At 45.8% G+C, this 27,418-nt stretch overlaps 1 protein-coding gene across 4 annotated transcripts; it reads right to left on the bottom strand.

The window, feature by feature from the left end:
- Positions 1 to 27,271, bottom strand: LOC112230178 (transcription activator BRG1). Of its 4 annotated transcripts, none has more exons than XM_042318713.1 (35): positions 27,073 to 27,271; positions 26,236 to 26,523; positions 24,293 to 24,816; positions 22,158 to 22,468; positions 21,615 to 21,822; positions 21,050 to 21,145; positions 20,285 to 20,543; positions 19,327 to 19,453; positions 18,726 to 18,899; positions 17,978 to 18,151; positions 17,149 to 17,319; positions 16,797 to 16,847; positions 13,993 to 14,123; positions 13,826 to 13,880; positions 13,461 to 13,600; positions 12,309 to 12,462; positions 11,925 to 12,088; positions 11,283 to 11,349; positions 10,899 to 11,009; positions 10,450 to 10,692; positions 8,521 to 8,634; positions 7,517 to 7,624; positions 6,416 to 6,502; positions 6,208 to 6,254; positions 5,947 to 6,113; positions 5,456 to 5,619; positions 3,810 to 4,079; positions 3,040 to 3,117; positions 2,637 to 2,855; positions 2,051 to 2,313; positions 1,679 to 1,787; positions 1,493 to 1,594; positions 948 to 1,104; positions 578 to 729; positions 1 to 423 (listed from the first exon to the last, which is right to left on the bottom strand). In XM_042318713.1, exons 3-35 carry the CDS (start codon positions 24,597 to 24,599, stop codon positions 388 to 390), a joined length of 5,016 nt encoding a protein of 1,671 aa, XP_042174647.1. In that variant the 5' UTR covers positions 24,600 to 24,816; positions 26,236 to 26,523; positions 27,073 to 27,271; the 3' UTR covers positions 1 to 387. The 4 variants fall into 4 exon arrangements, with proteins under 4 accessions (XP_042174647.1, XP_042174648.1, XP_042174649.1 ...); XM_042318714.1 differs by having other exon boundaries at positions 593 to 729; XM_042318715.1 differs by having other exon boundaries at positions 972 to 1,104.
- Between the last annotated feature and the right edge of the window lie 147 nt (positions 27,272 to 27,418).

The following is a 27,418-nucleotide window of genomic DNA, read 5'->3' as shown; positions in this document are numbered from 1 at the left end:
ATTTTTGAATTCAGGCTGTAACACAGCAAAATGTGGAATAAGTCAAGCGGTATGAATACTTACTGAAGGCGCTGTATATGGCCTCAACTTCCCCCCCCAAAATACACCAGACATAATAAATAACACTTTTAGTAATTGACACATATTACATTAACAAGGTTGTTTAGATCGACTAACAGTATGAGGCAGAATTCGTCTATTTTACACACCTAAGCAGTGCTTCAGGTCCAGTAGTTGTTGTTATGAAAGCTGTGCTAATCTACATAACAGGGAGAGAGTTGGCGTCAATATGAAGTGAAATTCCCCAGTCCCAAGTAGATATGAAATGGAGTTGAACAAAACCTGGTAATGATGGAAGTAGAGTTGGAGTAAGTAGCTAGTTTCCATTTAGGATTCTTCATCTGTGCCACTGGGGGAGCGTTCCTGTGAGAGGTGGAACAGGAGAGAGACAGAAACATAAAGAGAGAGCGAGAGGGGGGAATATTTCTGGGTGCCATGCACAATATGTGCAACACATTTTTTGCAGAGGGATTATAAAACAAAACATCAAAAATAGAAGGTGCAAACACACACACACCTCCTCTCCTCTCACCTCCTCCTGCTCCTCTTCAGTGTCGTCGTCGCTGACTACAGGTTTGGCTCGGGTGCGTCCCAGACGTCTCCTACCCTTCCCCCGGTCACTACTCTTCTCTCTCCGTCCCAGACGGATCTTCACCTTCACTGAGCGGGCTAGAGGATGGACACACACACACACACATTCATATCATACACATACACATGCAGACACACATACAAACACACACGCCACAGGATCAACACAACACAGTTTATTGCAAGGTCACAGAGGTGGCTGGTTTATTCGTTCTTTCAATGTCTTTCATTCATTCTTTATATTTCTCAATATATATTTTTTTCCTGCTTCCTTCCTGTGCTTCTTCGTTCCTTACTTCCTTTCTTCAGTGATGACTCACACTCTGACTCTGAGCCTTCGTCCAGGTCCTCCTCCTCTTCCTCACTGTCCTCTCCCTCGCTGTCCTCCTCCTTCTCGATCTTCTGTCTCAGACTGGTGAACACCGACTGGAGCACGATGGAGTCCTCGTAGATCTGGGAACGAGGCAGCAACCAGACCGATGTAGCTATTTTAGGCTCATGCACAGACGCAGTTGGACATGTGCCAACAATGGTATGGTTATTGGGTCCACTGCTTATTGTTATTCAGCCTTAACCTGCTTCAAAACATGCAAATAAAAAAGTTGATCAAAAAAGGACTGGTCCCTTGATACATTTTTATACAGTAACAAGAGGGCATACAGGAAGAGCAGTTACAACTCCTGTAATCAGCATCTCTAATGAAGTTACTGGACGATGTGAGTTAAAGTCGATAAACACACACAAAGTCATTCACTTATTTAATCTACTGTTACATCTATTGTCATCGATGTGCTTGTGTTGTTGTGTACTCATTCCAGTGTAACGTGTGTGTGTGTCTCACCAGTGATCCCTCCAGGTTGAAGGTCTGTGCGTTCTGAAAGAGTAGCATCACATCTCTCTCCAGGTCTCCGAGACTCCGGTATCTGTGGCTACGGATCCTCTCCTACAGGAGGGGCAGACAGGAGAGCGGGAGAGAGAGAGATTAGAGGGGGGATGAGAATGAGAGTGTGTGTGTGTGTTAATTTACCTTGATTTTCCTGAAGTCGACAGGCTTGCGGATGAGCTCGTAGTACTCTGGCAGCTCTTTGCGCGAGGGCAGCTGGATGAAGACCTCACTCAGCTGACGACCATTACTGCTGTGAAAGACATCACCAGAGATACTGATGTTAGTGCCCGTAGTACCGATGTTACACAGACAGTCAGTATTGCAGCATGTTGTGCATGTCTCACAACTCTGGTGTTGCAAGCACCTTGATCCAACCTAGCCTGGTCCCAAACACGTTTGGCATGACAAGGAGTGGCGTGACGACACAAACAGACTGGTACCCAGGCTAGCTCCAACCAGCATGTAAGTCAAAATGGCAAAGCAAGCTGAAGAGAACACCAGCCCCAGTCTTACCTGTCTTTGTATTTAATAACAGCGTCCACTATCTTCTTCATCTTCTTGGTGAGAGCGGGGGGGTTGGGGGAGAGTTTCTCTGCGGGGGGGCGTCCCCTCTTCTTCTGTCTCTTCCCGTCCTCGTCCTTGTCCCGGCTCCGCCTGCCCCCCGAGGAGGAAGAGGAGGGGCCAGGGAGGTCATCGCGGTCACGCTTTCGCTTCCGGGTGGTCTTCTTGTGACGCACCTCCTCCTCGATCTCCTCTAACGTGCCTTCCTCAATGGCCTGGAGGGAGAAAGAGAGGGAGGGAGAAAGAAAGAGAGAGAGAGAGAGAGAGAGGGAGGGAAAAAGAGAGAGGGAGAGGGAGAGAGAGAGAGAGGGAGGGAGGAGAGAAAGAGATAGTGAAAGAGAGGGACGGGGGAGAGAGAAAGAGAGGGAGGGAGAAAGCGTGCGAGAGAGAGAGAGAGGGGAGAGGAGAGAGGGAGAGGGAGAGAGAGGGAGTAGCGAGAGAGAGAGGGAGGCAAACATGATGAGCACCTTGTCACTTAATAAACAACATCAAATGAATACACCAATCCCAGAGTGTAATCTGACCCTTGACCTCTAACCTTGAGCCACTGCTTCTCGGTGAGTGAGTCACTGTAATCCACCTCCTTGCGCTGGCGGGACCCCCTCCCGAACATCTTCTCCTCTTCCTCCTCACAGGTGAGTCTCTCCACCTCTGCGTCATCCTTCATGATCCAGGTGGGCAGCTCGTCCTCCTCCATCAGACGGGGCTTACGGCGGGGGTTCCGAGCGTCCTCACGCCTCCTGTCCAGGTCCATACGCTGGAAGGGGAGATAGAGACCAGGAGAAGGGGCAGGAGAGAGGAGAAAGAGGAAACAAAGGTGTAAGGTAGTAGGAAGAGAAAAGAACAGAGTATTCTGCATCATTGTATGTATAGATATTGGATTGGCCCTTGATAAGTTGACCCAGAGAAATGACCACGATGACCAACAGACACTAACTAACCATGAAGTGGTCAAACTCCTCCTCGCTCCTGGCGATCATCTGGTTGACCGTCTCATCGTCTGGCACCTCGTCCTCCTCCTGAGCGGTCAAACACACATCAATAGACAGACAGACACAACACACAGCAGGACAGGAGGACATGAGCAAAGCTAAAGCTCTATCCACTCTAGCCTGGTTCCAGATCTGTTTGTGACCATATGACCAATGACAAGAGGAATTGTCAGACAGAACAAACAGGTCTGGGACCAGACTATCCAATCCACCACTTTGTAAAGAAGAGCTCTGTGACAACATCAAGGAATGGGTCAATATACACAACATGTAAAGTCTTTAAAACAGTATTAGCATTCAAAAGAAGTGTAGATGAAATACAATCCACATTGTGTTTGTCCACCACCTAAGACAAATACACAAGGGACAAAATGTGTGAGAGAGAAAGAGAGTGGTGAAAAGAAGAAATAGGGATTGAAAGCAAGAAAGAGAGAGACAGAGAGACAGAGAAAGAAAGAGACAGACAGACAGACAGACAGACAGACAGACAGACAGACAGACAGACAGACAGACAGACAGACAGACAGAGAGAGAGAGAGAGAGAGAGAGAAAGAGAGAAGAGAGAGAGAAGAGAGAGAGAGAGAGAGAGAGAGAGATGTACAATGGATGAAAAAAAGGAAGAGGGAAGAACAGTACAACGGAGAGAGGTAGGTGTGTCAGTGGGCAGCGTGGGAATTCTGAGGGTGTGGGAGTTCCGGGCTTTTGTCGGTCACACCCACCCAAGACCCCCCAGACTTCCACACGCCGCCCGGGGCCCCGACTTCGTCCTGTTCCTCGTGCTCCAGGATAGCCTGCAGGAAAGCCCGGCGCTCGTGGCTCGATGACTTCTGGTCGAACATGCCGGCCTGGATGACCTTCTGGTCCACGTTGAGTTTGTACTTGGCCGCCGCCAGGATTTTCTCCTCTACGGAGTTGACGGTGCAGAGACGCAGGACGCGGACCTCGTTCAGTTGGCCGATGCGGTGCGCACGGTCCTGGGCCTGCAGGTCCTGGAGAGAGAGGGAGGAGAGGTGGTTAGAATACGGTAGGATACTTTGGGCTGAATCGTTAGGCATTCGTAGTTCAAATTCCGATGGCAATGATTCAGTTAGTATCTGGCCCATGGTGGCATGTCAATACTAACATTTTTTTTATTTCACCTTTATTTAACCAGGTAGGCAAGTTGAGAACAAGTTCTCATTTACAATTGCGACCTGGCCAAGATAAAGCAAAGCAGTTCGACACATACAACGACACAGAGTTACATGTTTCATGGTTTGTAAAACAAACATACAGTCAATAATACAGTAGAAACAAGTCTATATACGATGTGAGCAAATGAGGTGAGATAAGGAGTTTTCAGGTAATTCATGGCAAAACAAAAGCCATGGTGGCAAAGTAAATACAATATAGCAAGTAAAACACTGGAATGGTAGATTTGTAGTGGAAGAATGTGCAAAGTAGAAATAAAAATAATGGGGTGCAAAGGAGCAAAATAAATAAATAAATAAAATAAAATAAATACAGTAGGGAAAGAGGTAGTTGTTTGGGCTAAATTATAGGTGGGCTATGTACAGGTGCAGTAATCTGTGAGCTGCTCTGACAGTTGGTGCTTAAAGCTAGTGAGGGAGATTTCAGTTCCAGATTTTTGTAGTTCGTTCCAGTCATTGGCAGCAGAGAACTGGAAGGAGAGGCGGCCAAAGAAATAAATGGTTTGGGGGTGACCAGAGAGATATACCTGCTGGAGCGCGTGCTACAGGTGACCAGCGAGCTGCTATGGTGACCAGCGAGCTGAGATAAGGGGGACTTTACCTAGCAGGGTCTTGTAGATGACCTGGAGCCAGTGGGTATGGTGACGAGTATGAAGCGAGGGCCAGCCAACGAGAGCGTACAGGTCGCAATGGTGGGTAGTATATGGGGCTTTGGTGACAAAACGGATTGCACTGTGATAGACTGCATCCAATTTGTTGAGTAGAGTGTTGGAGGCTATTTTGTAAACATCGCCGAAGTCGAGGATTGGTAGGATGGTCAGTTTTACAAGGGTATGTTTGGCAGCATGAGCGAAGGATGCTTTGTTGCGAAATAGGAAGCCGATTGTAGATTTAACATGGCAAGTTCAGTGGGATATTTTGTACATCTAACTGAATACTCACTCAAGTAATATTAAAATATGACTTCAACTACTAACGCTACTAAGTGTACCTGCTGTGGGCTCCAGCCAATCCCTTAGGAGTTGTGTGTGTGTGTGTGTGTGTGTTACTCCCCCTACCTGCTGTGGGCTCCAGCCAATCCCTTAGGAGTTGTGTGTGTGTGTGTTACTCCCCCTACCTGCTGTGGGCTCCAGCCAATCCCTTAGGAGTTGTGTGTGTGTGTGTTACTCCCCTACCTGGTGAGGGTTCCAGTCAGAGTCGAAGATGACCACGGTGTCAGCTGACTGCAGGTTGAGGCCCAGCCCGCCGGCTCTGGTACTGAGCAGGAAGATGAAGTACTGGGAGGCTGGGTCGTTAAACGCCTTCAACAGCATGCCCCTGTCCTCTGCTTTGGTGGTGCCTGGAGGGAGGGAGAGGGGGGCGGAGGGAGGGGGATGGGGGCGGAGGGAGAGAGGAGGGGAGAGGGAAATGGATGAGTAAAACACAGCAACTAAGAGAGACAGAAATCCCAACTTTGATTTTGTATCATATGCATAGCAGACATGGGTTCAAAAAGTATTTATTTTCTAGACTATAAAATACATTGAGTATGATTGAGTCTTTATGGACTGCCAGATGGGTGGGTTTTGTACCGTTTGTTCCATTGCACCAGGCATGTATTAGAAAAGACGCCAAGTAACTATTTGAACCCAGTTCTGATACCGAGACACACACACACACACCGTACCGTCCAGACGCAGGTGCTTGAAGTTGCGGTAGGCGAAGTAGTCCTCCATGATGGTCATGAGCGAGGTCATCTGACAGAACAACAACACCTTGTGGTTGGTGGCCCTCAGCTTGGGCAGGATACGGTCCAGCACCTCAAACTTCCCCGAGGCTCGGTACAGGTCAAGACTAGGGGCAGAGAGAGAACACAACCAGGCCAATAGAGTGAAAGCATTTCGGGTCGTTGTTGTGAAAATTACTCTCAATCAACTTATGCACTTACCCACTCACTATCCCTCCAGAAAATCCTAAATGCTCAGAGAAAGATTCCTGTGAACAAATTCAGAATTGTGGTGGGATTAGTTCATCAATAGAAAGTATACACCCACTGTATGTACCTCTATCTGTGTGTGTGTGTGTGTGTGTGTGTGTGTGTGTGTGTGTGTGTGTGTGTGTGTGTGTGTGTGTGTGTGTGTGTATTGACATTGTACCTCTATCTGTTGGAACATGTAGGGATGGTTACAGATCTTCCTCAACTGCATGATGGTGTTCATCAGAGTCTTGGTACCTCCTTTACCCTACAATAGACACACAGATATTACAGGAGGAGTTCAGGATTTACCCTACAATAGACACACAGATATTACAGGAGGATTTACCCTACAATAGACACACAGATATTACAGGAGGATTTACCCTACAATAGACACACAGATATTACAGGAGGATTTACCCTACAATAGACACACAGATATTACAGGAGGATTTACCCTACAATAGACACACAGATATTACAGGAGGATTTACCCTACAATAGACACACAGATATTACAGGAGGATTTACCCTACAATAGACACACAGATATTACAGGAGGATTTACCCTACAATAGACACACAGATATTACAGGAGGAGTTCAGGATTTACCCTACAATAGACACACAGATATTACAGGAGGATTTACCCTACAATAGACACACAGATATTACAGGAGGATTTACCCTACAATAGACACACATATATTACAGGAGGATTTACCCTACAATAGACAAACAGATATTACAGGAGGATTTACCCTGCAATAGACACACAGATATTACAGGAGGAGTTCAGGATTTACCCTACAATAGACACGCAGATATTACAGGAGGAGTTCAGGATTTACCCTACAATAGACACACAGATATTACAGGAGGATTTACCCTACAATAGACACACAGATATTACAGGAGGATTTACCCGACAATAGACACACAGATATTACAGGAGGAGTTCAGGATTTTACCACTTGATGTTAGATGGTTCCTCACCATGTATATGGGCCTGGGGAAACTAATCTGTTTTCTTTAAACTGCAACTACTTTAGCTGACTTTAGCCACCACAAGCTTTGAATTGATGGAAGTGAGGCATGTGAGAATGTTTTTAAAACAAGACAAAACTAATACTGTCTTGTACATTTTATAATTATTTCACCTTGCAATATAATCAAAAAGCTTCTTTACACATATTCATATATACAGAATATGATCTAAAAAAAGCATATTTTACAAACTGTATGTTTTGGACAAAGAACTTGAGTTATTCCTTCTCACCTTCTTGTCCTTCTCAGAGCCGTCTGTCAGTAGGACTCCCTTGGCCTGCATATGTCTGTACAGAACCCTCTGGAGCGCTGACATATCACACTTTATTACATACTCCACCTGGAGGACAGAGAGAGAGAGAGAGACAGAGAGACAGAGAGAGAGACAGAGAGACAGAGAGAGAGAGATAGACAGAGAGAGAGAGAGAGAGAGAGACGCAGTGAGAGAGAGAGAGAGAGAGAGAGAGAGAGAGAGAGAGAGAGACAGAGAGACAGAGAGACAGAGAGACAGAGAGAGAGAGACAGAGAGAGAGAGAGAGAGAGAGAGACGCAGTGAGAGAGAGAGAGAGAGAGAGAGAGAGAGAGAGAGAGAGACAGAGAGAGACAGAGAGAGAGAGAGAGAGAGAGAGACAGAGAGACAGAGAGAGAGAGAGAGAGAGAGAGAGAGAGACGAGAGAGAGAGAGAGAGAGAGAGAGAGACGCAGTGAGAGAGAGAGAGAGAGAGAGACAGAGAGATAGACAGAGAGACAGAGAGACAGAGAGAGACGCAGTGAGAGAGAGAGAGAGAGAGAGAGACAGAGAGACAGAGAGAGAGAGAGAGAGAGAGAGACGCAGTGAGAGAGAGAGAGAGAGAGAGAGAGAGAGAGAGAGACAGAGAGACAGAGAGACAGAGAGAGAGAGATAGACAGAGAGAGAGAGAGAGAGAGAGAGACGCAGTGAGAGAGAGAGACAGAGAGAGACAGAGAGATAGAGAGAGAGAGAGAGACAGAGAGAGAGAGAGACAGAGACAGAGAGAGAGAGAGAGACAGAGAGATAGAGAGAGACATAGCGAGAGACGCAGTGAGAGAGACATCTATAAACCAAGCAATCAATTAAAACCACAGAATGGAGATATTATGCAAACACAGTCAGCTGAAAAATACCTGAGAACACAGGTAAGAGGACACCCAACGGACAAGATACTGAAGAAAGCTGTGAACATGAGTTTGTATTTAAAAGAAATGTGAAGATGGAGACCTTTTCCGGTAGCTGAGCCTCTACTTCCTTCTTGAGCCTGCGTAACAGGAAGGGGCGGAGCACCTTGTGGAGGCGACGGATAATCAGGATGGTCTCCTCTTCATTTAGATCCACCTGGAGAGAAGAAGTGAACGAAGTTAAATATTATTTCATTTCATGAACAGAAATGTATACAAATGACTAAAGGTACACTACTGTTCAAAAGTTTGGGGTCACTTAGAAATGTCCTTGTTTTTGAAAGAAAAGCACATTTTTTTGTCCATTAAAATAACATCAAATTGATCAGAAATACAGTGTAGACATTGTTAATGTTGTAAATGACTATTGTAGCTGGAAACGGCTGATTTTTAATGGAATATCTTCATAGGTGTACAGAGGCCCATTATCAGCAACCATCACACTTGTGTTCCAATGGCACGTTGTGTTAGCTAATCCAAGTTGATCATTAGAAAACCCTTTTACAATTATGTTAGCACAGCTGAAAACTGTTGTTCTGATTAAAGAAGCAATAAAACTGTCCTTCTTTAGACTAGTTGAGTATCTGGAGCATCAGCATTTGTGGGTTCGATTACAGGTTCAAAATGGCCAGAAACAAAGAACTTTCTTCTGAAACTTGTCAGTCTATTCTTGTTCCAAGAAATAAAGGCTATTCCATGCGAGAAATCGCAAGAAACTGAAGATCTCATACAATGCTGTGTACTACTCCCTTCACAGAACAGCACAAACTGTCTCTAACCAGAATAGAAAGAGCATTGGGAGGCCCCGGTGCACAACTGAGCAAGAGGACAAGTACATTAGAGTGTCTAGTTTGAGAAACAGACGCCTCACAAGTCCTCAACTGGCAGCCTCATTAAATAGTACCTGCAAAACACCAGTCTCAACGTCAACAGTGAAGAGGCGACTCCGGGATTCTGGCCTTCTAAGCAGAGTTGCAAAGAAAAAGCCTTATCTTAGACTGGCCAATAAAAAGTAAAGATTAAGATGGGCAAAAGAACACAGACACTGGACAGAGGACCTGCCAATAGTTTCCTGCTACAATAGTAATTTACAACATTAACAATGTCTACACTGTATTTCTGATTCATTTGATATTATTTTAATAAGCAAAAAACATGCTTTTCTTTCAAAAACAAGGACATTTCTAAGTGACCCCAAACTTTTGAACAGTAGGGTACGTAGCAGTGATTGGCAGCTGGCAGTCCGCGGGACAGATGAGCCGATTAAATGTGGGCCGCAGCCTCCCAAGTGCGCAGCGGTCTAAGGCACTGCATCGCAGTGCTTGAGGCGTCACTACAGACCCGTGTTTGATCCCAGGCTGTGTCACAACCAGCCGTGACCGCAAGTCCCATAGTGTGGCGCACAATTGGCCCAGTGTCGTCTGGTTTAGGGGAGGGTTTGGCTGGGGGGCAGTACTTGGCTCATTGCGCTCTAGCGACTCCTTGTTACCCCTGGTCTGTGGTTGTGAGGCCGGTTGGACGTACTGCCAAATTTTCTAAAACGCCGTTGGAGGAGGCTTATAGTAGAGAAATTAACATTAAATTCTCTGGCAACAGCTCTGGTGGACATTGCTGCTGTCAGCATGCCAACTGCACACTCCCTTAAAACTTGAGACATCTGTGGTATTGTGTTGTGTGACAAAACTGCACATTTTCAAGTCCCAGCACAACGTGCACCTGTGTAATGATCATGCTGTTTAATCAGCTTCTTGAAATGCCACACCTGTCAGGTGGATGGATTATCTTGGCAAAGGAGAAATGCTCACTAACAGGGATGTAAACAAATTTGTGCACAAAATGTGAGAGAAATACACTTTCTGGGATCTTTTATTTCTGTTTATGAAACATGGGACCAACACTTTACATGTTGCGGTCATATTTTTGTTCAGTTTATATAGCATTTCTCAACTTCTTTCAGCTAAAATAAACTCACCTTCTCTCCAGTCATAGCGAATGGTGCATTGAACCACTGTTCAAAGGTACTGCAGCTCTTAAAGATAGTGGGCAGGAGAAAGTTGAGCAGGGCCCAGAGCTCAGGCAGCTTGTTCTGGAGCGGTGTCCCAGTTAGGAGAACTCTCCTGGGGGCCAGGTAGTGGGTGTTGAGGACCTGGGTCAGCTTACAGTGGTGGTTCTTCATCCGGTGGCCCTCATCCACGATCATGTACTTCCACCGGATCTGTGGGGGGAGAGGGAGCAGGGGAGTGGTGGAGGAGGAGGAGGAGGGGAGGGGGAGAGAGAGAGAGGGAGAGAGAGACAGAGAGGGAGAAAGAGGGTTGGGGAGTACGAGAAGACAGAAAGAGGGTATATAGGTCATCAGTCAAATGGTCATGGTGAGAGTTGTTCAGAATCACGCTGTAGGTAGAGTGTGTGTCAGTGTGTTACCTTGGCTAGAACCTGTTTATCCTTGATGATGTACTCATAGGTAGTGAGGAGAACGTTGAACTTGCCGCTGCGTAGCTGGGGGATGAAGGCCCTTCTGGCCTGAGGGGAACCCTACAGAGACAACATGAAGGACAGGAACTCGGATTTAACTTGACATTAATGAATTAATTAAATGAATAATTACTAGAATGGCGTGACATTACATTTGTATTCATAATAGGCCTAGTTGTTGTTGCTCTGGCTGCAAGTGATACACTTTTGATTTGAATGCATTATAGACAGGCTTCCACACGGCCGCCCATATGGCTGTATTTCAGGACCCCAAGTAATCAGTGTTTCCATGGTTACCATATAGTTGGCGGAAGGTTAGCTGCTCCAACTCACCTTGTAGGAGACTTTCACTACAGACGGAGCCCACTTGTCAAACTCATACACCCAGTTAGAGAGAGTTCTGTCAATGTGAGAAGAGAGGAAAACAGAGGGCCAAACTTACCTAAGCAAACAAATAGCACTGTACCCATAGCGATAGATACATATATATTACTATTCTATTTCTATTTGAATTATTACTTTTTAATGATGCGACTGTACCAAACCTTACCCACCCCTCTCTCCGGATCATTGTTTCCCTCTCATTAGTACTGTACTCCATCATATCATGTATGACAGTCACGTTAAGTGTACTATGAATACAGTTACAATTAAAGGGACAGTACTCTTCAAAAGTCCCACACCATCAGTTGTGTATATCCAGCTATATACTTGTCCGTCAACCACAAATTAATGGATATAATAAGTACAGGAAATCTGGAAATGATGTGGAGCTTATGTCTTCCATTCATTTTGGACTGTGGCACATAGCTGAATCTACAAAACGGCCTGTGACACAGACTTACAGTAGCTCAACATACAACCAATGTTGGGGTCTTGAAAACGTGATTGATTTTGGAGTGTAATGTCCCTTTAAAGTTTAATTGTAATTGAAGCCATGGTTCTCCGTGCGTGGCAGAGCGGTACAGTACTCACGAGAGCGGTACTATGATGAGGAAAGGTCCATTGACTCGTTTGTTCTCCATCAGGTACGTGATGAGAGCGATGGTCTGGATGGTCTTTCCTAGTCCCATCTCATCAGCCAGGATACCATTCAGATTGTTGTTGTAGAGAGACACCAGCCACTCCAGACCTTTAATCTGAGGGAGGGAGGGACAAACAGTTTGAGTGGAAAGGACAGACAAGGAAAGAAAGAGGAGAGAGACAAGGAGAGGAAGAGGAGAGAGAATCAACAGAGGAAGACAAAGGACAATGTCAGCCAGCCACAATTGTACAGGTTGGTCTGGGTCTCTTCTAATGACTTAAGAAAGGAAATGTCACTTCTCAGGCTTATTCAGCCTCTTGTTAGTGCTGCTTCACCTGGTACTGTTTCAGTTGTCCGTTGATGAGTATAGTGGACTGTTTCTCCACTCTCTCAGTGACAGCATGGGCGACAGCGTAGTAAGACTGGAGTCCCCGAGCGAACGCTGCCTCCGCACTGTTATACTCATCATCCACATCCTGTTTAGCGTGCCTAGGACGGAACCAGGGAAGAAACAATATCAGTGGCTGAATGGCTTTAATGCAATCACCTTAGCACTTTGAGATAGTTTTTCAATGAAAAATGTGTTATAAATTCAATGTATTATTATTTATTATTACATATTGGCATGAGCCCTATAAAGTCAGTGTGCTATTTAAAAAAAATTCTAGCGCTCTGAGAGACAAGCATCTTTAGCTGGAAAATTCACTCCGTCATTGATAAGGATTTGCAAGTCAGCAAAACACCATTAGGGTCAATTTCTCACTGAATATTAAATGGAACTTTTGACCCCAAACCTGAATTGTAGGCATTTCTGTCTTTATGGCTTATTTAAATAAATCCAATGTGTAGGCAGGAGTGCACAACAGGTGAATCTCAATTGTGTCTCCTTGTAGCCTTTCTTCTTGCCTCCTCAAAACACATTGGAGAAGGTCAGAGGTTTGAGATTCACCCAATTCCTCACTGAAAATCAATGTTTCTTTTGACTCCAACCCTGAATCATACACCAGACATTTCAAATCAAATCATCTAATCTAAATGTATTTGTCACATGCTTTGTAAACAGCAGGTGTAGACTAACAGTTAAATGCTTACTTATGGGCCCGTCTCAATTTTAGAAACACTTCAAATAAGGGCTGTGTTTCGTGTAGGCTTACCCTGGCGTGACATTTTGATAACCATGTAAATCTCTCTCGGACAAGGTGACTTTAATCAATATATTCGTCTCTATTTACTACGATTCAAAAATGCTACATTAGGAGCTCATTAGCATTCCATTTTTGGGGGGTAAATATTGATAAGAGAGATTTCCACGGTTATCAAAACATCATGCCAGGGTAAGCCTACACGAAACACAACCCTTATTTGAAGTGTTTATAAAATCTAGACGTGGGGAAAAGGAATGGTGACGATTGGAACCATTTCCCTGCTTGACCGCTAGGTTTTATGGGTATTATGACTCTATAGGGACCCAGGTGGAGTGTGCTCACTCTATGATGTGTCGTACGTCCACCTCTGATACTTCTTCACTGTCTGGGTCTGGGATCTTCTTCTTCTTCTCCTCTAACCCCACTAACACTGGGAGGACCACTACTGGAGGAACTGCCGGCTGGGGCTCCTCCTCTTCCTCCTGATATGCCAATGACAGGCCAGGGGCGGGACAACAACAACCTGTCAATCACCACTCAGACAGACTGGTCATAGCTTTGGTACAGAGAGAGTGTGGAACGAATCTAGTCTTTATGATTGTTCAACCAATTCAGTTGATTTGGTTCCTACTTTCATCCTTTTCATCGTGTAATCTCTATAATAAGAGTTTAGTCATGGTTGGGTACTCTTTTATGACCCAACCCACCTCCTCCTCTTCCGATCCACTGTCTTCACTGTCAGAGCGAGGGGCCACCTCGTACCTGGAACAGCAGAAAACATCAGTATTACAACCACAAACATACCTTTACCCCCTCTAAAATATACCCCTAAAACCTAATAGGTCCATCTCATCCTCCTCCTCCAGCCTCGTACCCAGGGTTCATCTCCAGCCATGTGTCCAGCTGTCCAGCTTTAGGAGCGTCCGCCCCTGTCAGGATGTTACCACTTTCCACGTGGATCACCTTCACTGGTAGGTCACTCATCTGGGACGTCTCATCTAGAGGCTGGAGGGAGGGGGGGGCGAGTCAGAAAAACACTGGATGCTGACGTTGAAGGGGAAATTTACTATTCTTGGCGTCTACAAATACTGATAATTTTTTGCATTTTACTAGGATCCCCATTAGCTGCTGCTAACACATCAGCTACTCTCCCTGGGGTCCATTATGTCTGGTGACAAGAGCCGTCTCTGGATACTGATGCAGATACCTGCTGAACCATGACTATTTTTTTAACTATTTTTTTATTTCACCTTAATTTAACCAGTTAGGCCAGTTGAGAACAAGTTCTCATTTACAACTGTGACCTGGCCAAGATAAAGCAAAGCAGTGCGACAAAAACAACAACACATAGTTACACATGGGGTAAACAAAAGTACAGTCAATAACACAAAATAAAGTCTATATACAGTGTGTGCAAATGGAGTAAGGAGGTAAGGCAATAAATCGTCCATAGTAGCGAAGTAATTACAATTTAGCAAATTAACACTGGAGTGACAGATGTGCAGATGATGATGTGCAAGTAGAAATACTGGTGTGCAAAAGAACAAAAAAGTAAATAAAAACAATATGGGGATGAGGTAGGTAGTTGGATGGGCTATTTACAGACGGGCTATGTACAGCTGCAGCGATCGGTAAGCTGCTCAGATAGCTGATGCTTAAAGTTAGTGAGGGAGATATGTCTCCAACTTCAGCGATTTTTGCAATTTGTTCCAGTCATTGGCAGCAGAGAACTGGAAGGAAAGGCGGCCTAAGGAGGTGTTGGCTTTGATGGGTGTTGCTATGGTGACCAGTGAGCTGAGATAAGGTGGAGCTTTACCTCGCAAAGACTTATAGATAACCTGGAGCCAGTGGGTTGGCGACGAATATGTAGCGAGGGCCAGCCGACGAGAGCATACAGGTCGCAGTGGTGGTATATGGGGTTTTGGTGACAAAATGGATGGCACTGTGATAGGCTGCATCCAGTTTGCTGAGTAGAGTGTTGGAGGCTATTTTGTAAATGACACTACTGAAGCCGAGGATCGGTAGGATAGTCAGTTTTACAAGGCTATGTTTGGCAGCATGAGTGAAGGAGGCTTTGTTGCGAAATAGGAAGACAATTCTAGATTTAATTTTGGATTGGAGATGCTTAATATAAGTCTGGAAGGAGAGTTTACAGTCTAGCCAGACACCTAGGTATTTGTAGTTGTCCACATATTCTAAGTCAGAACCATCCAGAGTAGTGATTCTAGTCGGGCGGGCAGGTGCGGGCAGCGATCGGTTGAGGAGCATTCATTTAGTTTTACCTGTATTTATGAGCAGTTGGAGGCCACGGAAGGAGTGTTGTATGGCATTGAAGCTTGTTAGGAGGTTTGTTAACAGTGTCCAAAGAAGGGCCAGATGTATACAGAATGGTGTCGTCTGCGTAGAGGTGGATCAAGGAATCACCCGCAGGAAGAGCAACATCATTGAGATATACAGAGAAAAGAGTCAGCCCGAGAATTGACCCTGTAGTACCCTCATAGAGACTGCCAGAGGTCCGGCCAACAGGCCGTCTGATTTGACACACTGAACTCTATCTGAGAAGTAGTTGGTGAACCAGACGAGGAAGTCATTTGCGAAACTAAGGCTGTTGAGTCTGTAGATAAGAATACGGTGATTGACAGAGTCGAAAGCCTTGGCCAGGTCGATGAAGACGGCTGTACAGTACTGTCTTTTATCTATGGCGGTTATGATATCGTTTAGTACCTTGAGCGTGGCTGAGGTGCTCCCGTGACCAGCTCGGAAACCGGATTGCACAGCGGAGAAGGTACGGTGGGATTCGATATGGTCAGGGATCTGTTTGTTAACTTGGCTTTCGAAGACTTGAAAGGCAGGGAAAGATGTATATAGTTCTGTAACAGTTTGGGTCTAGAGTGTCACCCCCTTCAAAGAGGGGGATGACTGCGGCAGCTTTCCAATCTTTAGGAATCTCGGACGATACGAAAGAGGTTAAACAGACTAGTAAATAGGGGTTGCAACAATGGTTGGTGGAACATTTTAGAAAGAGAGGGTCCAGATTGTCTAGCCCAGATGATTTGTACAGGTCCAGGTTTTGCAGCTATTTCAGAACATCAGCTAAGGAGAAGCTGGGGAGGCTTGGGCAAGTAACTGCAGGGGTGCGGAGCTGTTGGCCGGGGTTCTGGTAGCCAGGAGGAAAGCATGGCCAGCCGTAGAGAAATGCTTATTGAAGTTCTCGATTATCATGGATTTATCGGTGGTGACCATGTTACCTAGCCTCAGTGCAGTGGGCAGCTGGGAGGAGGTGCTCTTGTTCTCCATGGACTTTACAGTGTCCCAAAACTTTTTGGAGTTAGAGCTACAGGATGCAAATGTCTGCTTGAAAAAGCTAGCCTTTGCTTTCCTAACTGACTGTGTGTATTTGTTCCTGACTTCCCTGAAAAGTTGCATATCGTGGGGACTATTCGATGCTAGTGCAGTACGCCACAGAATGTTTTTGTGCTGGCAAATACTATGTCTAGTAGTACTGTATAACAACAGGGAACATATTGGTAACCATAGTGATGTATCTATAACAGTGTACTGTAGATTGGTTATGAAAAAGTATGAACATATATGCACTCAATACAGTAAGTTGCTCTGGATACAAGCGTCTGATAAATGACTCAAATGTCCAGTACGTTAGTTTAATATCCCACTCACTTCTCCATCAGGTCCCAGTACAGGAGTCTGACCCTCAGCGTTCTCCAGCTTCTGTAGGAAAGACATCCACACATCAGTGTGTTTATCACACTCACAACCACATCTACACACCGACTCTATCAACTCCCTACAGAGACTAGTGCTGACGACAGCTCACAACCACATCTACACACACAAATTCCTCAGGAGATCCCAGTTGGGTTGAAACCTCGTCTGTCATGTGTCTGTCTCAACTAATCACTATAGGAACATATCAGTCATGGGCATAATGTCCTCCCCCCTTCTGTCCAGCACCTGAACCTATTGGATGTGTGTATGTGTCCTTTGTCGCACCGCTCTCTCTCTCTCATACCTTCTTCTTCTTCCTCTTCTTCTTCTTCTCTTTGAGGGCCTGTACCAGCTTGTGAGCCCGGACCAACTCAGTGAGGTTGGCCACGTACTCATCCGTCTGCTGCAGCAGGTAGGCCAGACGCTTGTCCTTCTTCTGGTCAATCAGTTTACGGTAGCCCTCCTCATCCTCAGCCTAGAGAGAGAGAGGGTGGAGAGAGAGAGAGGGTGGAGAGGGAGAGAGGGTGGAGAGGGAGGGAGAGTGGAGAGGGAGAGAGAGTGTAGAGAGGGAGGGAGAGGGAGAGAGGGTGGAGAGGGAGAGAGGGTGGAGAGGGAGGGAGAGTGGAGAGGGAGAGAGAGGGAGAGAGAGTGTAGAGAGGGAGGGAGGGAGGGAGAGAGGGTGGAGAGGGAGAGAGAGTGGAGAGGGAGGGAGAGTGGAGAGGGAGGGAGAGGGAGAGAGAGTGTAGAGAGGGAGGGAGAGAGGGAGAGAGAGTGTAGAGAGGGAGGGAGAGAGAGAGAGAGAGAGAGAGGGAGGGAGAGTGGAGAGGGAGGGAGAGAGAGAGAGAGAGAGTGTAGAGAGGGAGGGAGAGAGAGAGAGCGAGAGAGAGAGGGGGGAGATATTCAGACAAAACTCATTGATGTGAGATGGATGAGTCTGTGTGCGGGAATCAGAGTAGAGAGAGTAGTGTAAAGTAATGTGCATTGTAAGAGCGTGTTTCCACATTAGTGTATGTCTTTGTATACACATGAGTGTGTGTCTTAAGTACGGGAAAGAGTATGAGTGTTTGCACGTGTGTGTCTTTATGTGTGAATAAGAACATGTACTGTCTGTCTATGTATGTAATGGTCCTCACCATCAGCCTCCTCATCCTCTCCTTCTCGATGCGCTCGTTCTCCTTCTTCTGCTCGCGCTCTGTGTTGGCGTGGTATGTGGCCACGGCCTTGGTGGCTTTCTGGATCTTAGCTGTGATGGAGCGGTGGTACTCCTTAAAGTCTTTGGCGTGGGCCAGGATAATGCTCAGATACTCCTGGAGACAGACAAGATGAGAGTCAGTATTCAGTTCTGTCCCATAGCATTTCCAGCTGGCGTGGTGGTACTGCTGCTACTACTACTACTGCTGCTTCTAATCCTGAGCAAGGCAGTTAAACCACTGGTCCCCGGGCGCCGAAGACGTGGATATCGATCAAGGCAGCTCTCCCGCACCTCTCTGATTCAGAGGGGTTGGGTTAAATGTGGAAGACACATTTCAGTTGAAGGCATTCGTTTGTTCCACATGACTAGATATCCTCCTTCCCTACTGCTACTACTACTACTGATTAACATAATGTATCTAATAACTTTTTGTTTTTATGATGAACAGCGAAAGAGTGAAATATATTAGAGTGAGATATACTTCTCCCAAATATCCTCATTACGGATAAAAGGAGTTAAAATAATCTAAACTTCATAAAGGATGTTATCTGACATTGTGCCTTGAAAAGCTCAACACTTCTCGCAAATAATCTCCATTGTAAATAGTTGTTAGTCTAGAAGCAGGTGTAACCAGCAGGTGTAACCAGCAGGTGTAACCAGCAGGTGTAACCAGGTTTGTGTCAGTCTACCTGGTGTTTCTGTCGACGTTTACGCTCCTGTTCGATCTTCTGCTGTTTCTCCAGTTTCTCTGTGATGCGAGCCTCTCGTAGGGACTGGCGCTTGCTCCTCTTGTAGGCCTTCGCGTCCAGAGCTGTCTCCAGAGCGGTGTCCCTACGCATACACACCACTACCTCCTGACGCAGCTGTGGGGTTGGAAGAGACCGGAGGAAGGAGAAATGTGGATATAAATGCATCATCATCATCGTCCCCATCATGTGTAATACTGTAGGGGAGAGGGTCTCAACAGGCTCCAGTGTTTTCAGGACTGTTTCAACAGCACAACACAGTTAAAGAGTCATGACTGTTTATAGGACTTCTGTTGTGTCATTGTAATGACAGTGTCATGTAGCCATTATGAAGGGTCATTGTAATGACAGTGTCATGTAGCCATTATGAAGGGTCATTGTAATGACAGTGTCATTTAGCCGTTATGAAGGGTCATTGTAATGACAGTGTCATGTAGACGTTATGAAGGGTCATTATAATGACAGTGTCATGTAGACACTACGAAGGAGTGCTGCAGTACAACACAGTCCTGTGTGTGATCCGCAGGGCGGGCCAGTAGTCTACCTGTCTCTGGAAGTTGAGCAGCTGGAGGGCCTTGAGTTCGATGGTGGCCTTGGTCCTCAGGTCTCCAGCCAGAGAGCCAGGGAGGTTCTCCAACTCAGCTATACGATGGGTGATACGAGCCTGCAGTCTGGAGATACCACAGAGACACGAGATAGGGAGGAGGGAGGGAGAGAAAGGAGAGCAAGAGAGAGAGACACAGAGAGAGAGAGAGAGAGAGAGATAGAGAGAAAGAGAGAGAAAAGTAGAGAGGGGGATAGTATGAGAGAGAGACAGTACTCGTGCTGTAGAGAACTCAGTCTGCTATTATAAATGTATATATAGTATGACTAGATGTGTAACTATGTATCTATCTATTCAATTAATGTATGATGAATGATGTATAATGCTGTTTGCTCTTTGGAGTCTAGGCCAGGTTACTGCTCTTCGAGGTCTAGGCCAGGTTACTGCTCTTCGAGGTCTAGGCCAGGTTACTGCTCTTCGAGGTCTAGGCCAGGTTACTGCTCTTCGAGGTCTAGGCCAGGTTACTGCTCTTTGGGGTCTAGGCCAGGTTACTGCTCTTTGGGGTCTAGGCCAGGTTAATGCTCTTCGAGGTCTAGGCCAGGTTACTGCTCTTTGGGGTCTAGGCCAGGTTACTGCTCTTTGGGGTCTAGGCCAGGTTACTGCTCTTTGGGGTCTAGGCCAGGTTACTGCTCTTTGGGGTCTAGGCCAGGTTACTGCTCCTTGTGGTCTAGGCCAGGTTACTGCTCTTTGTGATGTAAAAAGGGCTTTAAAAATACATTTTGATTAACGGTGTACTGTACCTGTAATCCCTTTCCTGCAGTATCTCCACCGGGTTAGGGATCAGGGGTTAAGGGTCAGGGTTAGTGTATTACCTGTAATCCCCCTCCTGCAGTTTCTCCACAGGGTCAGGGTTCAGGGCTTAAGAGTCAGGGCTTAAGGGTCAGGGTTCATAGGTTACCTGTACTCCCTCTCCTGCAGTATTTCCACTGGGTCGAGTCCGTGGGGTTTCTGGATGGGGGTAATGCGGTTCTGCTTGGCATGGTGGGGCACCATGGGTGAGGGCTGGACCGGCTGCCCAGGGGACTGGGTCTGGGGGGGCATGACTGGGGAGGCCGCAGGGGGTATGGAGGGTGGAGCGGGGGAGGGACGGCCCGTCGGCTGGGGAGGGATCAACTTCTGGGGGGCGTTAGAGGGGGCGGCGGCGTTTACCATCGGACCTGGGGGAAGGAAAGAAAGGGCAAAGGTAACTAACCATCAATCAATTTATTGATGTGATTGTAACTGACCAAAACCTAACATGGATTAAAATGATATACAGGACTAAATCATGAAATGCCATCATGAATAATGTTTTAACAATTAACTCTGTGTTGACTAACTTCTATGTGACTAACTACTATGTGAGTGCAGATGTAGGATCTTAGTTTGCTACAGCAGGAAAATAATCCTGAAGCAACAGGACATTTTTGTATGGGTTGATAGATTGTTCATTAGGGCAAATCAAGTCAACAATTTCAGTGGAAATTACAAACTTTAGAAGACTTTTAAAAATTCAAATACACTACATGTTCACATTTCCAGCTTTGAAGGAAAATTCTCAGCAACAAAACAGTGATCAAATTAAGATCCCACATCTGTTCCTACTATGTGACTAACTATAATAAACTTGAACTCATTGCCCCTCAGAAGAAAGTGACAATAACGCTGGTGTTATTATGTTCACCTTCAGACCAGGACTTGGGGGTTCCGTTGGGGTTCTGACCCTGCATGCCGGTTGGACCAGAGGGGCCTGGAGGGGGCATGTTGGGTCCCATCATCCCTACAACATTATATCAGTGGTACATTCAGAGAAAAACTCATGTTTCATTCTTTTCAGACCTATTGGAAAACAGATATCTAGCTACTGTACCAGATCAAAACAATACAAGCTTGCTACTTCTCACAGCATTTAGATGCTGATTAATTGACTGATCAAAACAGATCTTATTGGTCACATACACGTGTTTAGCAGATGTTATTGCGGGTGCAGTGAAATGCTTGAGATAAAATATATTTTATTAGTCCACACGAGATGGAAATGTGTCTTCTGCTTTGTATCCAAACCCACCCGATACACACACATTAGGTCGGAGAGGCTAGAGTAGACTGAGACTGGAGCAGACTGAGACTGGAGCAGACTGAGGCTGGAGCAGACTGATCAATGCTTTGACTGATCAATCTTTCTGTTTCAACTAGCTACTGTAATTACATTGATCAATATCCAATGCTCTTCATTCTGCCTCCCTCACCGTGAGCTCTGCTGTAGCCCTGGCCCATGGGTCCTCCTGGTCCTGGTCCCACACCTCCAGGACCTCCAGGAGCCAGGCTGGGCATGGGCTGCCCCAGTCCCCCCTGCCCTGGCCCCGGACCCTGCATCCCTGGGCTGCACCCCATGGGCCTCTTCCCCTGGACAGCCATCTGGAGATGGTCCGGTAGTGGCTGCCCCCTGGCCAGCATCTTACAGGGAGAAAAGTTTATTAAAGTAGCAATCTAGTACGTTAATGTTAGTTATTGTAACATGTGAATGATGTTCATTGACTTGCTTGTCTACCCTTTAGTCATGAAATTGTGATTAAATTAAAAAGCATATAAAGTGTCACTCTACAATATTTATACAACAGGTGACAAGGCATATTAGCTACATATTAAAAACAACATTGTGGACCACTCAGAGTTTGGAGACATTATATATAACCATAGGCAGTCATTACACATTATATATCATTTATAATGTATCATCTTAAACACGTATCGGTCTTTCAACCCTTAAATCATCAATATTCTGTACATGCCTTATAGGCCATGATCTGGGCCCGCAGCTGGTGAAGCTGGTTCTGGTTGAAAGGAGTAGGGCCTCCTCCGGGGCCACCAGGGGTGGTGGGGCCAGGGCTGGGGCCATGAGGGCCAGGGCCGGAGCCACTTTGCTGGGGCCCACCGGGCCGGTTCTGCTGCTGGTTCTGACCCCCCAAGGTTTGGGAGTCTGGGTTGGAGGAGGTGTCTGAGGAATTTGGGCCAGCGCTAGAGGGTTGGAGAGGGCCAGAGGGGGGCCCGTTGGAAGGGACGGGGCTGGAGTGGTCAGAGCCGCCGAGTGGGGAGTGGTAGCCTGGTGGAGAGAGAGGGAGACGGAAAGAGAGAGAGAGAGAGAGAGAGAGAAAGGGGATATTTAGTGAGGTGAAACATGACATAAAAATGAAAAGATTTGACACAATATCCAATTCTACCATAACAGATAATCATACAGGTTCTATACAATACAGTTACAGTGGGGCAAAAAAGTATTTAGTCAGCCACCAATTGTGCAAGTTCTCCCACTTAAAAAGATGAGAGAGGCCTGTAATTTTCATCATAGGTGGTACACTTCAACTATGACAGACAAAATGAGAAAAAAAAATCCAGAAAATCACATTGTAGGATTTTTTATGAATTTATTTGCAAATTATGGTGGAAAATAAGTATTTGGTCAATAACAAAAGTTTATCTCAATACTTTGTTATATACCCTTTGTTGGCAATGACAGAGGTCAAACGTTTTCTGTAAGTCTTCACAAGGTTTTCACACACTGTTGCTGGTATTTTGGCCCATTCCTCCATGCAGATCTCCTCTAGAGCAGTGATGTTTTGGGGCTGTTGCTGGGCAACACATACTTTCAACTCCCTCCAAAGATTTTCTATGGGGTTGAGATCTGGACTGGCTAGGCCACTCCAGGACCTTGAAATGCTTCTTACGAAGCCACTCCTTCGTTGCCCGGGCGGTGTGTTTGGGACCATTGTCATGCTGAAAGACCCAGACACGTTTCATCTTCAATACCCTTGCTGATGGAAGGAGGTTTTCACTTAAAATCTCACGATACATGGCCCCATTCATTCTTTCCTTTACACGGATCAGTCGTCCTGGTCCCTTTGCAGGAAAACAGCCCCAAAGCATGATGTTTCCACCCCCATGCTTCACAGTAGGTATGGTGATCTTTGGATGCAACTCAGCATTCTTTGTCCTCCAAACACGACGAGTTGAGTTTTTACCAAAAAGTTATATTTTGGTTTCATCTGACCATATGACATTCTCCCAATATTCTTCTGGATCATCCAAATGCTCTCTAGCAAGCTTCAGATGGGCCTGGACATGTACTGGCTTAAGCAGGGGGACACGTCTGGCACTGCAGGATTTGAGTCCCTGGCGGCGTAGTGTGTTACTGATGGTAGGCTTTGTTACTTTGGTCCCAGCTCTCTGCAGGTCATTCACTAGGTCCCCCGTGTGGTTCTGGGATTTTTGCTCACCGTTCTTGTGATCATTTTGACCCCACGGGGTGAGATCTTGCGTGGAGCCCCAGATCGAGGGAGATTATCAGTGGTTTTGTATGTCTTACATTTCCTAATAATTGCTCCCACAGTTGATTTCTTCAAACCAAGTTGCTTACCTATTGCAGATTCAGTCTTCCCAGCCTGGTGCAGGTCTACAATTTTGTTTCTGGTGTCCTTTGACAGCTCTTTGGTCTTGGCCATAGTGGAGTTTGGAGTGTGACTATTTGAGGTTGTGGACAGGTGTCATTTATACTGATAACAAGTTCAAACAGGTGTCATTAATACAGGTAACGAGTGGAGGACAGAGGAGCCTCTTAAAGAAGAAGTTACAGGTCTGTGAGAGCCAGAAATCTTGCTTGTTTGTAGGTGACCAAATACTTATTTTCCACCATAATTTGCAAATAAATTCATAAAAAATCCTACAAATCCTTTCTGGATTTTTTTTCTCATTTTGTCTGTCATAGTTAAAGTGTACCTACGATGAAAATTACAGGCCTCTCTCATCTTTTTAAGTGGGAGAACTTGCACAATTGGTGGCTGACTAAATACTTTTTTGCCCCACTATATTTCTGAACATTGATCAACTGTGCACCCTCCTGAACAGACCCCTGGTGAGAGTGTGTACCTACCTTGAGAGTGTTGGTCCATGGGGCTGGGAGGAGGGCCCATGCCACTGTGCCCTCCCTGTCTCATGGGCATGCCCTTCATCTGGGCAAAGCGGGACTCCTCACTCATGCCCTTCTCATGCATACCAGTTCTCTCCATACCAGTCCTTTCCATACCAGTCCTCTCCATGGCAGTCCTCTCCATGGCAGTCCTCTCCATGGCAGTCCTCTCCATGGCAGTCCTCTCCATACCAGTCCTCTCCATACCAGTCCTCTCCATACCAGTCCTCTCCATGGCAGTTTCTCTCCATGGCAGACCTCTCCATGGCATTTCTCTCCATGGCAGACCTCTCCATGGCAGTCCTCTCCATTCCAGTCCTCTCCATGGCAGTCCTCTCCATTCCAGTCCTCTCCATGGCAGTCCTCTCCATTCCAGTCCTCTCCATGGCAGTCCTCTCCATGGCAGTCCTCTCCATGGCAGTCCTCTCCATGGCAGTCCTCTCCATGGTAGTCCTCTCCATGGTAGTTCTCTCCATACCTTCCAGTGGCTACAGGGAGGGAGACATAGATACAAACAAATGTACATATATCTACATGGCAAGAGGTTTTGATTGTTGCAAGGAATTGTTTCAAAAAAGTGTATGCACTGTATTTATAGGGATGAGTTCCAGTTCAAGTCAAAAGTTTGGACAGACCTACTCATTCAAGGGTTTTTCTTCATTTTTACTATGTTCTCCATTGTAGAATAATAGTGGAGACATCAAAACTATGAAATAACACATATGGAATCATGTAGTAACCAAAGTGTTAAACAAAGAGATTCTTCGAAGTAGCCACCCTTTGCCTTGATGACAGCTTTGCACACTCTTGGTATTCTCTCAACCAGTTCCATGAGGTAGTCACCTGGAATGCATTTCAATTAACAGGTGTGCCTTGTTAAAAGTTATTTTGTGGAATTTCTTTCCTTCTAAATGCGTTTGAGCCAATCAGTTGTGTTGTGACAAGGTAGGGGTGGTATACAGAAGATAGCCCTATTTGGTAAAATACCAAGGCCATATTATGGCAAGAATAGCTCAAATAAGGAAACAGAAACAACAGTTACTACATGATTCCATATCTTTGCAGAAATTCAACCATGAAGGCCTGATTCACTCAGTCTCCTCTGAACAGTTGATGTTGAGATATGTTTGTTACTTGAACTCTGTGAAGCATTTATTTGGGCTGAAATTTCTGAGGCTGGCAGCTCTAATGAATTTATCCTCTGCAGCAGAGGTAACTCTGGGTCTTCATTTCCTGTGGTGTTCCTCATGAGAGCCAGTTTCATCATAGCACTTGATGGTTTTTGCGACTGCACTTGAAGAAACTGTCAAAGTGTCTTAAAGTAATGATGTACTGTTGTTTCTCTTTGCTGATTTGAGCTGTTCTTGCCATAATATGGACTTGGTCTTTTACCAAATAGGACTATCTTCTGTATATCACCCCTTCCTTGTCACAACACAACTAATTGGCTCAAACACATTGAGGATAGAAATTCCACAAATTAACTTTTAAAAAGGCACACCTGTTAATTGAAATGCATTCCAGGTGACTACCTCATGAAGCTGGTTGAGAGAATGCCAAGAGTGTGCAAAGCTGCCATCAAGGCAAAGGGTGGCTACTTTGAATAATCTCAAATATAAAATATATTTGTATTTATTTAATACTGTTTTAGTTACAACATGATTCCATATGTGCTATTTCATAGTTTTGATGTCTTCACTATTACTCTACAATGTAGAAAATAGTAAAAATGAAGAAAAACCCTTGACCGACACTGTAGATGGCAGACAAAGTAGCATGGAATAGAATAGAACACAACAGAAGAAGAAAAACATAATTGTCCACTCAATGTGGAAATGTGCCTTTGGTTCTGATGGGTACCGCTGGTTAGGTACAGTAGCACTCAATAATCCACAAGGTGTCCTTACTTTGTGCAGAGTGTGCATGTTCTCCTGGGAGTATCCAGAGGGCCCAGGCTGAGGCAGGGGGTGACCTGAGGATGGAGGCCCTGGGCTTGGCCCCATCATGCTGTGAGAGGACCCCCCTGGAGAAGGACCAGGGCTGGGGCCAAGCATTGCCCCAGGAGAGGGCCCCGGGCCTGGGGAAGGACCCTGTCGAGGGGTACCCCCAATGGGAGGGTCTGGAGTGGACATCCTGAATGAATGGGATGGTTGGAGGGGGAAGACCCTCCTGCTATTGGATGATAGTAGGGACCACTGGAGAGCGAGACAGAGGATAAACGTGCATTAAGACTGATCATTAATTAGTATTGAAATCTCATTGGGCCTAATCCTTTAAAATGTGTGTAGTTTGTCATGTCTATAAATAAATTACTATGTAATAAGCGTTTTAATAGGACCCACCCATGATAGCTAAATGGTATGGCCATAATACAATTAATGTTTGGAATGATGACATGCCGGAGGTTTATTGAATAAATATATAAAGCCACAAACCTATCGATTATCTGTCTTTCGCTACTAAGTCGCGATTGCTTCATAGAAAATATGATTTCACTAGTTATCCATCCTTTCTGTCCTGCAGTTTGATGCACTCACACCCTGCGCTGCATCAAAGCACTCGTTGCGCACAGCCTCTCGTTGCATAGCAATTACACCGCTGTTTATACACGTCGGTCTATCGACTCAACTTGAAAAGGGGGAAACATGAACATTATATTATCCCTTGCCTATAGAGCATTAAATGGGAGTCTCGATGAAGGGGGAATGGCGGACTGTCTGTGATTGTGCCACAGTCGGACTTACCCGGGATAAATTCAAGGCTCGCCGGTGTCCCGTTGTCCTGAATTTGGTTCTATTAGACACGTCGCGACTGTCGTAATTAATGTTCTCACCCTTGCTCTTTCGTAAACAGTGGAGCTGCGCTTGAAGCGGTTATTTGATTCAACGACGTGGCTCGAGCGCCCCCTCCCTCACGGTTGCAGTGAGGACCGACTGTAGAGTCACGGCCGCCGAGAATTGCGCATGCGTCCCTGTGCAGCAACAGAGCCAAGGTAGCCTATTGTGTATTGTTACAAGCTGACCGTAGGCTAGGATACACACTGTACATTGTATATTAGTTATTTGTCTTGTCTAGATTTCCAAGTCATAT

This window comes from Oncorhynchus tshawytscha, unplaced genomic scaffold (assembly GCF_018296145.1).
Source record: "Oncorhynchus tshawytscha isolate Ot180627B unplaced genomic scaffold, Otsh_v2.0 Un_contig_4934_pilon_pilon, whole genome shotgun sequence".
NCBI classification, from domain to species: domain Eukaryota; kingdom Metazoa; phylum Chordata; class Actinopteri; order Salmoniformes; family Salmonidae; genus Oncorhynchus; species Oncorhynchus tshawytscha.
The sequence above is the reverse complement of the archived record's forward strand: the minus strand, read 5'-3'. Positions and strand labels throughout refer to the sequence as shown.

Coding starts and splice junctions, on each gene's coding strand:
- LOC112230178 (XM_042318713.1), bottom strand. CDS start 24,599: ATGCCATGGAGAGGTCTGCCATGGAGAGAAACTGCCATGGAGAGGACT. Junction 21,146..21,614: donor GGGCTACAGCAGAGCTCACG/GTGAGGGAGGCA, acceptor ATAATGTTGTAG/GGATGATGGGACCCAACATG. Junction 6,114..6,207: donor TCTGGAGGGATAGTGAGTGG/GTAAGTGCATAA, acceptor CTCTGCCCCTAG/TCTTGACCTGTACCGAGCCT.